The sequence below is a fragment of the Hyla sarda genome, chromosome 9 (genome assembly GCF_029499605.1).
Source record: "Hyla sarda isolate aHylSar1 chromosome 9, aHylSar1.hap1, whole genome shotgun sequence".
NCBI lineage: Eukaryota > Metazoa > Chordata > Amphibia > Anura > Hylidae > Hyla > Hyla sarda.
Window position 1 is genome coordinate 65,221,718 of NC_079197.1, and position 16,269 is coordinate 65,237,986.

At 43.7% G+C, this 16,269-nt stretch overlaps 1 protein-coding gene across 19 annotated transcripts in view; it reads right to left on the bottom strand.

The window, feature by feature from the left end:
- Positions 1-16,269, bottom strand: part of DRP2 (dystrophin related protein 2) — a 1,527,660-nt gene that overhangs the window by 925,847 nt on the left and 585,544 nt on the right. For all 19 annotated transcript variants that reach the window (XR_008847731.1, XM_056539136.1, XM_056539139.1 and 16 more), the window contains one exon: positions 3,859-3,937. Coding sequence is in view for 18 of the 19 variants with exons in the window: in XM_056539136.1 (XP_056395111.1) it covers positions 3,859-3,937 (79 nt within the window). In the remaining variant the exon portion in view is untranslated. The remainder of the gene's footprint in view (positions 1-3,858; positions 3,938-16,269) is intronic.

The following is a 16,269-nucleotide window of genomic DNA, read 5'->3' on the forward strand; positions in this document are numbered from 1 at the left end:
GAGGAATTAGACAGAAAAGAACAACCTTAACTTCAGAAGGTCATAAGTACTGAAAGGATTAACATTTTTTAATAGAAGTAATTTACAAATCTGTTTAACTTTCTGGAGCCAGTTGATATATATAAAAAAGTTTTTTTCCTGGAATACCCCTTTAACATCTCCGCCCCTCCATGGCGGGATGACCTCATCAATCACTTGATATTGTAGTAGAGCGATGTTATGATTCTTAATGTGAAAGTGATTGGGGATCGGCAGTAATAGACTTTTGCAGCGAATACTTGACTTGTGTCTATTAATGCAGTCTGCCACACGCTGGGTAGTTTCCCCAACGTATAGGAGACCGCACGGATATTTGATCAGATAAATAAAATTTCTGGATTGACATGTAAGAATCTTTTGATAGGAAAGGTTTTACTGGAATAGGGGTGAGTAATTTTATTGTTCCTCATCAGGTTGCTGCATTGTGCACAATTTAAGTGCCAGTTTTTTGAGTGTTCAGAAAAGATTGTCCACTTTTCTTTGCGCTACCCACGTCCACCCGGATTAGTTTGTCCTTGATGTTTGGTGCTCTTTTATTGCAAATCAGTGGGGCAGTAGCAAACTCCTCTATCCCTGGATAGGATCTACCCAGGATATGCTAGTGTTCTTTTATAATCCTATCAATCTTGCAACTCAGTGGATGAAAAGTTCTGACAAAAGGGATAGATTTTTGTTTCGATCTAGTGGTTCCTTCCTCCTTGACACATGGACTAGCATTTAAAGTTCTTTCCGGATTTCAAAAATTATTTTGTTCTGCAGTATATTTGCTTTCTTCAAGTAACCACACCAGCAACAAGGTTACTTGAACAAAGCAAATGAACTGCAGAACAAAATAATTTTTGGAGGACATGCTGAATGTAGTTTTGAGGGAGAATAATTTTCTCTATGAAGACACATTTTATCAACAACGGAGAGGTTCGGCGATGGGGCAAATATGGCCCCTCCCTATGCTAATGCATACATGGCATTTGTTGAGGATCAGCATGTCTATCCCAACAACCTTTTTAAACAAAACGCCAAAATATGGCAATGATATACAGGGTGGGACATTTATATGGATACACCTTAATAAAATGGGAATGGTTGGTGATATTAACTTCCTGTTTGTGGCACATTAGTATATGTGAGGGGGGAAACTTTTCAAGATGGGTGGTGACCATGGCAGCTATTTTCAAGTCGGCCATTTTTAATCCAACTTTTGTTTTTCAATAGGAAGAGGGTCATGTGACACATCAAACTTATTGGGAATTTCACAAGAAAATCAATGATGTGCTTAGTTTTAACACAACTTTATTCTTTCATGAGTTATTAACAAGTTTCTGACCACTTATAAAATGTGTTCAATGTGCTGCCCATTGTGTTGGATTGCAACACTCTTCTCCCACTCTTCACACACTGATAGCAACACCGCAGGAGAAATGCTAGCACAGGATTCGAGTATCCGTAAGTTCAGGTGCTGCACATCTCGTATCTTCACAACATAGACAATTGCCTTCCGATGACTCCAAAGATAAAAGTCTAAGGGGGTCAGATCGGGAGACCTTGGGGGCCATTCAATTGGCCCACGACGACCAATCCACTTTCCAGGAAACTGTTCCTCTAGCAATGCTCGGACCTGGCACATTCCCTGAGTTTTTTCCAGCAAGATGGTGCACCACCACATTATGGGTGTCAGGTCCAAGCATTCCTAGATGAACAGTTTCCTGGAAAGTGGATTGGTCATCGTGGGCCAGTTGAATGGCCCCCAAGGTCTCCCAATCTGACCCCTTAGACTTTTATCTTTGGGGTCATCTGAAGGCAATTGTCTATGCTGTGAAAATACGAGATATGCAGCACCTGAAACTATGGATACTGGAAGCCCGTGCTACCATTTCTCCTGGTTGGCATTGACAATCCAACACAATGATCAGCACATTGAACACATTTTATAAGTGGTCAGAAACTTGTAAATAACTCATGAAAGAATAAAGTTACGTTAAAAACAAGCACTTCACTGTTTTTCATGTGAAATTCCCAATAAGTTTGATGTGTCACATGACCCTCTTCCTATTGAAAAAACAAAAGTTGGATTCAAAATGGCCGAATTCAAAATGGCCGCCACGGTCACCACCCATCTTGAAAAGTTTCCCCCCTCACATATACTAATGTCAGGAAGTTAATATCACCAAACATTCCCATTTTATTGAGGTGTATCCATATAAACAGCCCACCCTGTATAGACGACATAGTATGCATATAAGAGAGGCCACAGACGTCCCTGATGGAGCTTTTTGAACACCTTAATAACATCAGACCAGAGTTAAAATTTACTTTGACACAGGACAGGAATAGTATCAGCTTTTTAGATACATTTCTGCAGAAGGACGGTAAAGGTGGTTTATGCACAGACCTATTCAGGAAAGCCATGGATAAAAACAGTTTACTCCATTTTACGAGTGCTCATCCTCTAGCCATATAAATAATCAATCCCACTCTCACAGAAACAGCACATTACTAGAATCATCAAGGACCCTTCTGTAAGGGAACAACGGTTATAAGAACTAGATGAAAAGTTCAGACAGCGGGGTTATCCGGAAATAACTTTAAATGCGAGTCCCCGTGCAATCCCTTATGTCAGAATTTTTCATCCACTGAGTCACAAGAACAATAGGATTATAAAAGAACACTGGTGTATCCTGGGTAGTTCCTATGCAGGGATAGAGGAGTTTGCTACCGTCCCACTGATTTGCAATAAAAGAGTACCAAACATTGAGGACAAACTAATCCGGGTGGACGTGGGTAGCACAAAGAAAAGTAGAAAAAAAATTCTGAGCACTCGAAAAACTGACACATACCCTTGCTTATATTGTGCACAATGCAGCAACGTGATGAGGAACAATAAAATTACTCACCCCCATACCGGGAAAACCTTCTCTATCAACAGATTCTTTACATGTCAATCCAGAAATGTCATTTATCTAATTAAATGTCCGTGCAGTCTCCAATACGTTGGGAATACTACCCAGCATTTGGGAGACCACATTAATAGACACAAGTCAGGTATTTGCTGCAAAAATTTATTACTGCTGATCCCCAATCACTTTCATATTAAGAATCATAACATCGCTCAACTGCAATATCAAGTGATTGATGAGGTCATTCCGCCACGGAGGGGCGGAGATGTTAAGAAATTACTAGCCCGAAAAGAAGCCTATTGGATTCATAAGCTGGATACTTTGGAACCTCGCGGCCTTAACCGCGACTATGAATTATATAATCTGCTACATTATGCCATATATTTACCTGTCTCTCTTTCTCATTGGAGCTGCAACGGTTGGCTTGAAGCACCACACTCGTTACTAAGATCCATTTATAAAATGTATCACGTGTGTTTTTGCATTTGGGACTATTGCATCACAGGGGGGTGCGTTCTTCGAATTTGATTATGTATTTTGTGAGTGTCGGGGCGCATAAATAGTGCCTTGTCCGTACTAATGCCATGCAGTTGAAAAAGGCTGTACTGGCCGGAACGCATTCTGTGTTTATGTATGCGCATTTTGCTTATAAAAGAAATACTTTTCAGCATAATCTGATGTGCCAGGATTTTTTCACCTCTATATAGCTGATAACAAGCTTCCTTTAAGTAAACACTTTGTGCAAAGCTTAACAGTGAGTTTTCCATTTCATGACCTTACGTCCCTCTGCGTCTGCTTTTTACATAGTTCCTAATTTGAGTTATTCTCGTGTTGTGGTTATTCACCTATATTTTATAACCCCAATTTTACTAATGGTCTGTTGCTTATAATTTTAACTTTTATGGGAAAAAGTAGAGACACTCACAAGATAAAAAATGTTGGGACTCAGGTCCAAAGTCACGATGAGCATCCTGCAGCTGCCGAAGGCGTTCTGTAACAGAAGTCTGCACAAGAATATTATTAGTATGAATTCATTCTATTTGTTTGCACATACTATTGAACAGTTAACTTACTGGTTGTCATGTAAACTTGTCATTGGTACAATCAAATTTGATCGGTGGCAAAGCACACACACATTTAAAGTTACATTTTAAAAATGTCCTACTGTTTTATGACTGTATCTGTTATGTAGATTTTGTGTAGTTGGACTGCAATCTTGCTGGGTTAACCCCATGTCTGCCCTCCTGCTTTGCACACTTCCGTAATCTCAGGTTTGTAATGGCCAGCATTCTATTTAAAGGGGTACTCTGTTACATGACAATTGCCCACAAAGTAACACATTATGTAAAGTTATTTTGGATTGTATAACTGCCTCTTTGACGCCCCCCGTCCCTCCCCCACTCCTCACGCCTGCCCACTCCCTTCCTCCTCATGGAAGTAATGTAGTATTACCTTCACTTTATCATTTTAGTAGGTGTTCCCTTTCTTGTATGCCCACAATCAGTCAATCCAAAGTATTATTCATATCACATGCTCAGCTGGGATGGGCTAGGCACACCTAAAGCAGCAGGCTAAGCGGGACACAGAGTTATGCACACGGATAGGAAAAATTGTTTCTTGCGGTGCATGCTGCTGGCGATGAACCAGAAATCTAGCTGTTGTGAACATGGTGAACATGGGTCTCCAGTGGTGCAGGCGTTGCAGATCTGAGGGACCGCAAGCACAAAGTTCATAGGGAACACTTTACTAAAAAATGTTTTTCATTGGGTTCAATCACTCCTTCAAGGCAGCAGCACTTGCTCTAACTTTGCCTGAGAAATAGGTTTCTAGCGTGTTAGTGTTTCAAGTAAAACGTTTTCTGCTAAATGCACTGTATTCTGTGACCTCTGCCTGCCTTTCTGATTCCATAACATCCTGATTAGAGATGAGCGAATCGAAGTTGACGAACCCAAATTAGTTACGAATTTCATGCCGGTGTATTAAAGAAAAAAAGGTTTTCCTGCGTAAAAATACGCTTAACAGTGGCCTTACCTTTGCAAAGGGCCTAAATTCAAGCAAATAGCTTACCATATACCACCTTTTTTTCTGTCTCTGTGCTAAATTAAGTGTTATACCACACGTTATACACCTGCCAGTGTATTAAAGAAAAAAAAGGTTTTCCTGAGTAAAAATACTCTTAAAAGTGGCCTTATCATTGCAAAGGGCCTAAATTCAAGTAAATAGCGTACCATATACTACCTTTTTTTCTGTCTCTGTGCTAAATTAAGTGTTATACCACACCTTATACACCTGCCGGTGTATTAAAGAAAAATAAGGTTTTCCTGACTAAAAATACGCTTAACAGTGGCCTTATCATTGCAAAGGGCCTAAATTCAAGCAAATAGCGTACCATATACCACCTTTTTTTCTCTCTCTGTGCTAAATTAAGTGTTATACCACACGTTATAAACCTGCCGGTGTATAAAAAAAAAAAAAAAAGGTTTTCCTGCGTACAAATACGCTTAACAGTGCGCTCATGATTGCAAAGGGCATACATACAACCAAGTAGTGTACTATTTAGTACCTGTATTTCTGTCTCGGTGCTAAATTCAGTGCTATTCCACACATTAGTATACACTGGCTGGTGTATACAACAAAAAAAAAATTCTGTGTATAAATACGCTTAACAGTGCGCTCATCATTGCACAGGGCATACATACAACAAAGGAGTGTACTATTTAGTAACTGTTATTCTGTCTAGGGCCTATATACTTTAAAAGGACAGCCGTAAGTAATCGCCTGCTGCTGTTCTATACCCTCATAAATGCACTAAGTATGTCAGGCAGGGACGTGCCAGGACGTGCACAGAGAAGGGGCAGAGGCCTACATACGTCAGGCAGAGTTGGCAACAGACTTGGGGCCAGTGGCAGCAGGAGTTGCAGCAATAGGCCTGAGCTCCCGTTAACACCCAGCGGTCGTGTTGTCGACCCATCTCTCCTCGTCAATTGGTTTACACACTCATCCCTATCATCACAAGCGACATGTGACAACCCCAGTCAAGAGTCGGTGGGTTCCTCAGACACAATCCTCAGTTGGCATGGCACGGGAGCAGTCCCCGTAATCCCATTGCCTTTGTCCTATGCTGTTCCCTCTCCCAAAGAAGTATCTAATGCTTTGTGTTTAGCTCCACTATTTAGTGAGGACGATGTAACAGAGGACAGTCAGCATCTAATGGGCAACCAAGAATGTGAGGAGACATGCGTCCCTTGCTCCGCAAGGCGGCCAAGTAGTGATGCGGAGAGTGACGTGGGAGGCGGTGTTTCAATTGTTCAGGGTCCTGAGGCAGACACTGTTGTGGAACACGAGGAGGACATCAGTGACGTGCACACATCTTTTGATGATGATGAAGCCGATCGCAATTGGGAGCCGGGTGCAGAAGCCGGGGCTTCATCATCATCAGGAGAAGAGATTTTCTCTTTGTCTATGAGGCAGCAAGGCGGTAGCACGGTTGGCAATCAGCGCGGTGGTGGAAGTAGTGGAAATTCAGGAGCCAAACATGCCAGGGGGAGACCACCTGCTTTGCGGCAAGCTACCATTCAGGGAGGTAGTGGAACAGGGGTTCCTGGAGACGGCACCAATAACAGTGAAATAGTGCGGACTGCGGGTGGGAAAATCAGCTACTCTGCGGTGTGGTTGTTCTTCATAAACAATCCGGAGGACATTAGCGTAGTCACATGCAAAATCTGTGGGCAGAAAATGAAGCTTGGCCAGGGTCCCAATCTCGGCACCACGGCCCTGTGTCAACACATGATTTGCCACCATAAAGCGGCCTGGGATAACCGTGGCTCCGAGGTAGTGGTCCAGCCTGCCGCATCACCCAGTGGCCATCCGCTCCCTCCGTCATCCAGCCAAGGCTCCACCACCTCAGCCGAAGGGAGCATTGTGTCAAACCCTCCTTCCTGCGCTCCTGCTTCTTCCGCTCATAGTCAGCCATTCCGCCAACAATCGATCGGCGAAGCCATGTCCAAGAGACAACAGTATGCGCCCACTCAAGCTGCTAGTGTTGCAGTCCCTCCCTTTCCAACTGGTGGACTCTGCAGCTTTCAGGGAATTGATGGCTTGTGCTGAGCCGAGGTGGAGAGTCCCAAGCCATCCTTTCTTTGCGAAGAAGGCAGTACCAGCCCTGCATAAGTTTGTACAAGAGAAGGTGGGCCAGTCCTTGAGCCTGTCGGTGTGTTCAAAAGTGGACGGCAGCGCCGACGTGTGGAGCTGTAACTACGGGCAGGGAAAATACATGTCATTTACGGCCCACTGGGTAAATGTTGTTCCTGCATAGCCACAACAGCAACTTGGACAGGTCACACCGCTTCCTCCTCCATGCTCTGGCTCCCAGGCAGTTGGTCCTTTTACAGTGTGCGCCTCCTGCTCCTCCCCTCGGCCTCCACTGCACGTCCAAATCTCGGTGGCCCTTCATCATACCACGTGTGTAGGGCACAGCGGTGTCAAGCCATCCTTCACATGGTTTGTCTTGGCGAATGGAGTCACACAGGGGAGGAACTGCTAAAGTTCATTAGGGAAGAAATCCGAGCATGGCTTACTCCACGAAATCTGGAAATGGGAACCATGGTGACCGACAATGGGAAGAACATTGGGCCACGCTGCGACAAGGAAGTGTGAACCATTCGCCCTGCATGGTACACGTGTTGAATCTGATTGTCAAGAAGTTCATCAAGTCTTCACCCCATTTGCAAGACGTCCTGACGATGGCAAGGAAAGTGCATGCACTTCAGACACTCGTACACGTAGAACGGTATCCCACAACATAGTCTCATTTGTGACGTTGCCACACGTTGGAATTCCACCCTCCATATGTTGGACAGACTATACGAACAAAGAAAAGCCATCACGGATTTTTTGATGATACAAGCAGATAGGAGTACACCCCTGTTTAACTTCAATGTGAACGAGTGGCAGCTCATACGTGACACCTGCAGTTTGCTGAGGCCCTTTGAGGAAGCCACATTTTTTGTTAGTCGCTCGAATTACTCCATGAACGACGTAATTCCACTCCTACATTTTCTCCAAAAAATGATTGAAAACATGGCTGGTCGTGGCAATGGAGATGTTGCTCCTACATCAGAAGGCTACATGAGTCCTGTGGGGGATGAACTGGAGGAGGATGATGAGGGGCAGAGCGGAGCACAGTTTACAGTGGATAAGATGGCCGGTGTTTCTGGTCATTTGACAGGAGAGGAGGAGCAGGAGCAGCCAGAGGAGCTTGAGGGTTATTACGAGGTAGGCAAGACAGAGGACCCAGACACACCGTGGCAGTATGCAGTGGAGATGGAGGCAGGTAGTCCCAGCGAGTCACTGTCACAAATGGCACGATGCATGCTGAGTTACATAGTTAGTTACATAGTTAGTACGGTCGAAAAAAGACATATGTCCATCAAGTTCAACCAGGGAATTAAGGGGTAGGGGTGTGGCGCGATATTGGGGAAGGGATGGGATTTTATATTTCTTCATAAGCATTAATGTTATTTTGTTCCAGGAATGTATCTAATCCTGTTTTAAAGCTGTTAATTTTTCCTGCTGTGACCAGTTCCTGAGGTAGACTGTTTCATAAGTTCACAGTTCTCACGGTAAAGAAGATGTGTCGCCCCTTTAGACTAAACCATTTCTTCTCCAGATGGAGGGAGTGCCCCCTTGTCCTTTGTGGGGGTTTAACCTGGAACAGTTTTTCTCCATATTTTTTGTATGGGCCATTTATATACTTATATACGTTTATCATATCCCCCCTTAAACGTCTCTTCTCAAGACTAAACAATTTTAACTCCTTTAATCGCTCCTCATAGCTAAGATGTTCCATGCCCCATATTAGTTTAGTCGCGCATCTCTGCACCCTTTCCAGCTCCACAGTGTCCCTTTTATGTACAGGCGACCAAAACTGAACAGCATATTCCAGGTGAGGCCGTACCAATGCTTTATAAAGGGGGAGTATTATGTCCCTGTACCTTGAGTCCATGCCTCTTTTGATACATGACAATATCCTGCTGGCTTTGGAAGCAGCAGCCTGACATTGCATGCTATTCTGTAGTCTGTGATCTACAAGTACACCCAGATCCTTCTCTACCAGTGACTCTGCCAGTTTAATCCCCCCTAAGACATGCAACGCATGCAGGTTATTAGTACCCAGATGCATAACTTTACATTTATCTACATTGAACCTCATTTGCCAAGTGGATGCCCAGACACTTAGTCTATCCAAGTCATCTTGTAACTTATGCACATCCTCTATAGACTGTACCGTGCTACAAAGCTTGGTGTCATCTGCAAAGATAGAAACAGAGCTGTTAATGCCATCCTCTATATCATTGATAAATAAATTAAACAGCAGCGGTCCCAGTACAGAACCTTGGGGTACACCACTAATTACCGGGGACCAATTAGAGTACAAATCATTGACCACCACTCTCTGGGTACGATCCATGAGCCAGTGTTCAATCCAGTTACAAACTAAAATTTCCAAACCCAAAGACCTTAACTTACCTGTCAGACGTCTATGAGGGACAGAGTTGCTTGCGTAGTGACCCCCGAATTGTCAAAATTAGTCAGCGCGATGACTTCTGGATCTCCATCTTATTAGACCCTTGCTACCGGCCCAGAACTGGGGCCTTTTTTACACCCACTGAGAGGGAGGATAAACTGACCTACTTCAGGGAGCTTCTATGTAGTCGGTTGGCCGATGCCTATAGGGCACATGGTCCATCCACTTGCAGGTCTGACTCGGGGGGCCCTCTGCGCTCACCTTCCACTGCCACGGCTGCTGGGGAGGGGAGGGGTGGCAGGAGCAGAACCGGCTCAATCAGCAGCAGCCTGAGTCTACAGTCGCTGATGAGTAGCTTCCTTCAGCCGCATAGTGAAGCTACTCATCAGCAGCAGGTGGACATGGAGCAGGACCTGAACCAGCAGGTGATGGCTTACCTCGACATGACCCTGTCAACAACCGTGTTGAAGATCGGCTGGACTTCTGGGCAGCCAAACTCGATATATGGCCGCAACTAGCGGAGTTTGCCCTGGAAAAGCCAGTAGTGTGCCATCAGAGCGGGTGTTTAGTGCGGCCGGGGCCATAGTCACCCAAGGCAAACTCGTCTGTCCACTAAAAATGTGGAGAGACTGATGTTTGTCAAGATGAGTCAGGGATGGATCAGCCAGGATTTCCAGCCACCAATGACAGATGGGTCTGAGTAGATTGACCATGCTCCTACAACAAAATTTTCTCTATTGTGGTTGGTTATGAAACCCTCTAGGGCAGACCTGGGGATTGTACGGCCCGCTTGCCACATACTGCCCTTTGATTGGCTCTGCCCGGCCCGCGCTGATTGGGGGACAACTATGCTGCCTAATCTGGGGGACATCTATGCTGCCTAATCTGGGGGACATCTATGCTGCCTCATCTGGGGGATATCTATGCTGCCTAATCTGGATGACATCTATGCTGCCTAATCTGGGGGACCACTATGCTCCTTATCTGGGGGACAACTATGCTCCTAATCTGGGGGACAACTATGCTCCTAATCTGGTGGAAATCTATGATGCCTAATCTGGGGGACAAGTATGCTCCTAATCTGGGGGACATCTATGCTGCCTAATCTGGGTGACATCTATGCTACCTAATCTGGGGGACATCTATGCTGCCTAATCTTGGGGAAAAGTATGCTCCTAATTTTGGGGACATCTATGCTGCCTAATTTGGGTGACTTCTATGCTGCCTAATCTGGGGGACAGCTATGCTCCTAATCTGGGGGACATCTATGCTGCCTAATCTGGGTGACATCTATGCTGCCTACTCTGGGGGACAAGTATGCTCCTAATCTGGGGGACAAGTATGCTCCTAATCTGGGGGACATCTATGCTGCCTAATCTGGGTGAGATCTATGCTGCCTAATCTGGGGGACAACTATGCTCCTAATCTGGGGAGACATCTATGCTGCCTAATCTGGGTGACATCTATGCTACCTAATCTGGGGGACAACTATGCTCCTAATCTGGGGGACATCTATGCTGCCTAATCTGGGGGACATCTATGCTGCCTAATCTGGGTGACATCTATGCTGCCTAATCTGGGGGACAAGTATGCTCCTAATCCTAAACTGATACTTCTGGCCTTGGGCCTATAATTTTTTTGAAGTTTAGCAGTAGCTAAATACATGCTTAATGCAAATGTCAACATTGATCTTTAAATGTAAGGGGTTATGAAATCCTCTTGGGTACTGCGAATGACTGCTCCAGACTCATTCTGTGTCTTTCACAAACTACTTGCCTCCCTGGATAATTTTTTGAAGTTTAGCAGTAGCTAAATACATGCTTAATGCAAATGTAAACATTGATCTTTAAATGTAAGGGGATATGAAAACCTTGTGGGTACTGCAAATGCATGCTCCAGACTCATTCTGTGTCTTTCAGGAACTACTTGCCTCCCTGGTGCCTCTGGCCTTGGGCCTTGCATTTTTGGATGTTTAGCAGTAGCTAAATACATGCTTAATGCAAATTTCAACAATGATCGTTAAATTCTCGGCGCTCTGCCAGGGCCTTCTCCTACCCCGCCTGGGCCGATCCGAGGACCTCACTAACCAACTCACTAACTAATCCAATCGCTTATAGCGACGGGCGGTGTGTACAAAGGGCAGGGACTTAATAAACGCCAGCTTATGACCCTCACTTACTGGTAATTCCTCGTTTTAAGGTTAAATAATTGCAATCCCAGATCCCTATCACGAACTGGTTTCATCGTGCAACACGCACCTGTCCTTGAAAGATAGAGACACGCTAATCCGTTCAGTGGACCGCTAGTGCGGCCCAGGACATCTGAGGCCATAACACACCTGTTATTGCTAGATCTCGCAATTGATTGGGCAAGGTAAGGGGTTATTAAAGCCTCTAGGGTACTGCTGAGGCCTACTCCTGAATGCTCCTGGTGCAATGTATGGGGTAATTAAACACTCTTGGGTAGTGTTATTGTTAAATTTACTGGTAATTTTATCAGTAATAAAATTTAATTTTGCAGAACGCTAACCGTTACACAACGGAACGCTAGTTGCGTGTGATTTTTTAATGAAAAAAATAAATAAATAGATGGAGAGGGATTAACTCTGCTTAATAATTGGCGATTAGAATCCTTTTGTCATCCGATTTTTTGGAGACAGATACGCTTACACACATGAAATAATTTTTTTAACCAAATTTCAAACATTGTGTGGTTTATTATGTCTTTTGGTGGTCCCCCATCCTGCATTATAGAGTCTTCTGAACTGCTGTATATGCGCTTGTTTTTTTAAAAAAAAAAGGTATTTTGTCAGACAATTTCGATAAAATTTTGCGTTTTTTTGGGGTGGATTGTGAAGCCCGGGTGACGGGTGTGTAGTATGTACTCGTGCATCAGTGAACTCCAGTCTGTGTCCGTTAGGCAATATATGGGTTACTGATGCAGCAGAGGTGGGGCCTTGGTCTTGGAATTTCAATTATTTAAAAAAATTGAACATATTGTGTGGTTTATTATATTAGAGAAGAATGTCTTTGGGTGGTCCACCGTCCTGCATTATAGAGTCTTCTGAACTGCTGTATATGCACTTGTTTTAACAAAAAGGTATTTTGTCAGACAATTTTAAAAAAATTGTGTTTTTTTGGGGTGGATTGTGAAGCTCGGGTGTGTACTCGTGCATCAGCCAACTCTAGGCTGTGTCTTTCAGGCAATCTATGGGTTACTGATGCAGCTGAGGTGGGGCCTGGGTCTTGGAATTTCAATTTTTTTTTTAAATTCAACAATTGTGTGGTTCATTATTTTTGAGAAGAAAGTCTTTGGGTGGTCCACCGTCCTGCTTTATAGAGTCTTCTGAAATGTTGGATATGGGCTTGTGCTTACACAAAGTTGTAAATTAAAAAAAAAATGTATACAATTTGGTTGATTTTGGTGCGGATTGTGAAGCCCTGTGTGTACTGGTGCATCAGCCAACTCCAGGCTGTGTCCTTCAGGCAATAAATGGGTTCCTGATGCCGCAGAGGTGGGGCCTGGGTCTGGGAATTTAACATTTTTGGATTGCGGGTGCTACAAAAAAAGATGGACACACCCTAATCCGTTCAGTGGAGTGCGCCTGCGGCCCCGGACATCTGAGGGCATAACACACCTGTTATTGCTCGATCTCAGGAGAAGGGGGGTTCATCATCAGGAGAAGAGAGTTGCAGGTTTCCCTTGAGTCAGCAAGGTGGTAGCACGGTTGGCAGTCAGCGTGGTGTGGCAGTGGTGGAAATTCTGGAGCCAAACGTGCCCGGGGGAGACCACCTGCTTCGCGGCAGCTTACCTTTCCGGGAGTTAGCGGGTTACCAGCATCGGTCAATGTGAGATAGAGACACGCTAATCCGTTCAGTGGAGCGCGCCTGTGGCCCCGGAAATCAGAGGGCATAACACACCTGGTATTGCTCGATCTCGCAATTGATCGTGCAAAGGTAGGGGGTTATTAAAGCCTCTTGGGTACTGCTGAGGCCTACTCTTGACTGCTCCTGGTGCAATGTATGGGGTAATTAAACACTCTTGGGTAGTGTTTTTCTTTTAATTTACTGATAATTTTATCAGTAATAAAATTGAATTTTCCAGCATGCTAATCGTTACACAACGGACGCTTGTTGCGTGCGATTTTTTAATGAAAATATAAATAAAAAATACGGACAGGGATTAACTCTGCTTCATCATTTTGGGCGAAAAAAGTCCTGTGGTGATCTGATCTTTTGGAGACAGATGCGCTTACACACATATTGAATTAGTTTTTGTAAAAAAATTTCAAACATTTCGTGGTTTATTATTTTTGAGAAGAATGTCTTTGGGTGGTCCACTGTCCTGCATTATAGAGTCTTGTGAACTGTTGGATATGCGCTTGTTCCTACACAAAGGTATTTCTTTAAAAAAATTCCAAAATGTTGTTTTTTGGAGGGGATTGTGAAGCCCGGGTATGTACTGGTGCATCAGCCAACTCCAGGCTGTGTCCTTCAGGCAATATATGGGTTCTTGATGCCGCAAAGGTGGGGCCTGGGTCTGGAAATTTCTAATTTTTGGATAGCGGGTGCTACCTATGAGAAATCTTTGTCAAAAATTTAATATATTGTATTGTTTTTTTGGGGGGGATTGTGAAGCCCTGGTGTGTACTGGTGCATCAGCCAACTCCAGGCTGTGTCCTTCAGGCAATATATGGGTTACTGATGCCGCAGAGGTGGGGCCTGGGTCTGTTCATTTCAAATTTTTGGATAGCGGGTGCTACCAATGAGAAATCTTTGTCAAAAATGTCATATATTGTGTTGTTTTTTTGGGGGGGGGTATTGTGAAGCCCTGGTGTGAAGTGTACTAGTGCATCAGCCAACTCCACGCTGTGCCATTCAGCCACTAAATGGTCTCCTCTTGCTGCCAACATGTCCACGCTATGTCATTCAGTCACTATATGGTCTCCTGACACTGATGCCACCACCAGGCTCTGTCATTGTGCTGCTGTGCGGCAGTGATTCTAAGAGCGATGCCGGTAATCTGCATGCTATTCCGAATAACAGTATTATTTCACTACCCCAGCACACTCCATATGCGTTTTAGGACACAGCAAAGTGTTCTATACCTCTATAGAGGCTGTATGTAGGCTAGAAATAGCCTTTTTCAACATCGATTCGCCGCAAACAAATTTGGATCGAAACAAACTTTCCGGGAAAATTCGGCGAATCGGCCGAATCAAATTTTTGAAAAGTTCGCTCATCTCTAATCCTGATCTCCTGCACTATATTGCCTTTCCGGATTGCTGACTACAAATCTCTTCTGCTGCCCACACTGACCTGTCTGCCTGTCTCTAACTACACTAGTATGCAGCCAATTCAAGACCTCCACCTGGATCTGTCTCTTCCTGACCCCTTCCCTGTATAGGAGTTAAAGAGTTCAAACCAGGTAGGCTAATTGGAGTGGCCCAAAGACAAATCAGTTGGGTGGCACAATAGGTCCCCACCATTTGCTCATAACACTGACATTCATATTCCTTTCCATCTACATAATCACTGAAGCACAGGAAGTAAAACATAACTTTTAATTATGACCAATTAAAACTAAACTATACCCCTCGTAACATAAAATACAATAATATGCAAGGTATGTAACAATAATACAAAATGGGTTCACCAACTAGTACAATATTAAGAAATAGATATCTCAGTGGCAAGGTGTTGGGATTACTCTCAATATTATATCCACTAGATTCACCTAGCAATACCGTTAGTAATATAACCAAGCTCCACGGAAAATAAAGTCGCAATGACAACTTCCGGTTAGATATTCCTTATACAGTGCCTGCGTCTGCGCTTTCACATTGTGGCATGGCGCTTGCGTAGAGCATTACAAACTATCGGTGCGCTCACAGCCGACACAGCCAACACGCCCCCTCCCATAGACTTGCATTGAGGGGGCGGAGTGTGACATCATGAGGGGGTGGGGCTATGACATCACGAGCTCCCGGCTCCAGTATTCGGAACACTTTGTTCCAAATGCTGAGCAGCGGAGTACCCCTTTAAGTGTGAGCAGTAACTGACAAGCTAAATGTGAACAGTAAGCAACTAAACATATACTTAGAATAGGCTAATGTATCTAAATAATTTTTATTCTATTAAAAAATAAAAAATATAGAAGTGAAAGGAATATACAGAATATGGATCATGCTAAGATATAGGGAAAAAATACCTATTCAAAAGGGAATACACCTCTATGGGACATCCCAATGTGGCTAAACAGATTAGTTCAGACAATGCATTTTACATTAAAAAAAAGGGATAAAAAAAAAAATATATATATATATATATTCCATTTTTTTTTAATGTAAAATGCATTGTCTGAACTAATCTGTTTAGCCACATTGGGATGTCCCATAGAGGTGTATTCCCTTTTGAATAGGTATTTTTTCCCTATATCTTAGCATGATCCATATTCTTTATATTCCTTTCACTTCTATATTTTCTATACCAGTCCAGATCCTGACAGCAGCGGTGTACCCCTTTAAGTCCACTGGGAAGGACGGAGTGTGAACAGATAAACAATATATTGTGTATATAAAACTTTTGCTTTATATTAGCCCATATATTGTTCTGTCATTCTGTTATCAAAGTAGACCATCTGCTTGTAACCTTAGAATGTATTTCTTTTGAATTATTGGCATGTTTATCCTTTAATGTCTTATTTCCTTCCCTGAACTTCTGATTATTTAATGAGATACACGTGTTAACTTGGAAATAAAAGATACCAAGACTGCTTCAGTTCTAGTACAACTCCTAAGGAAGGGGTCAG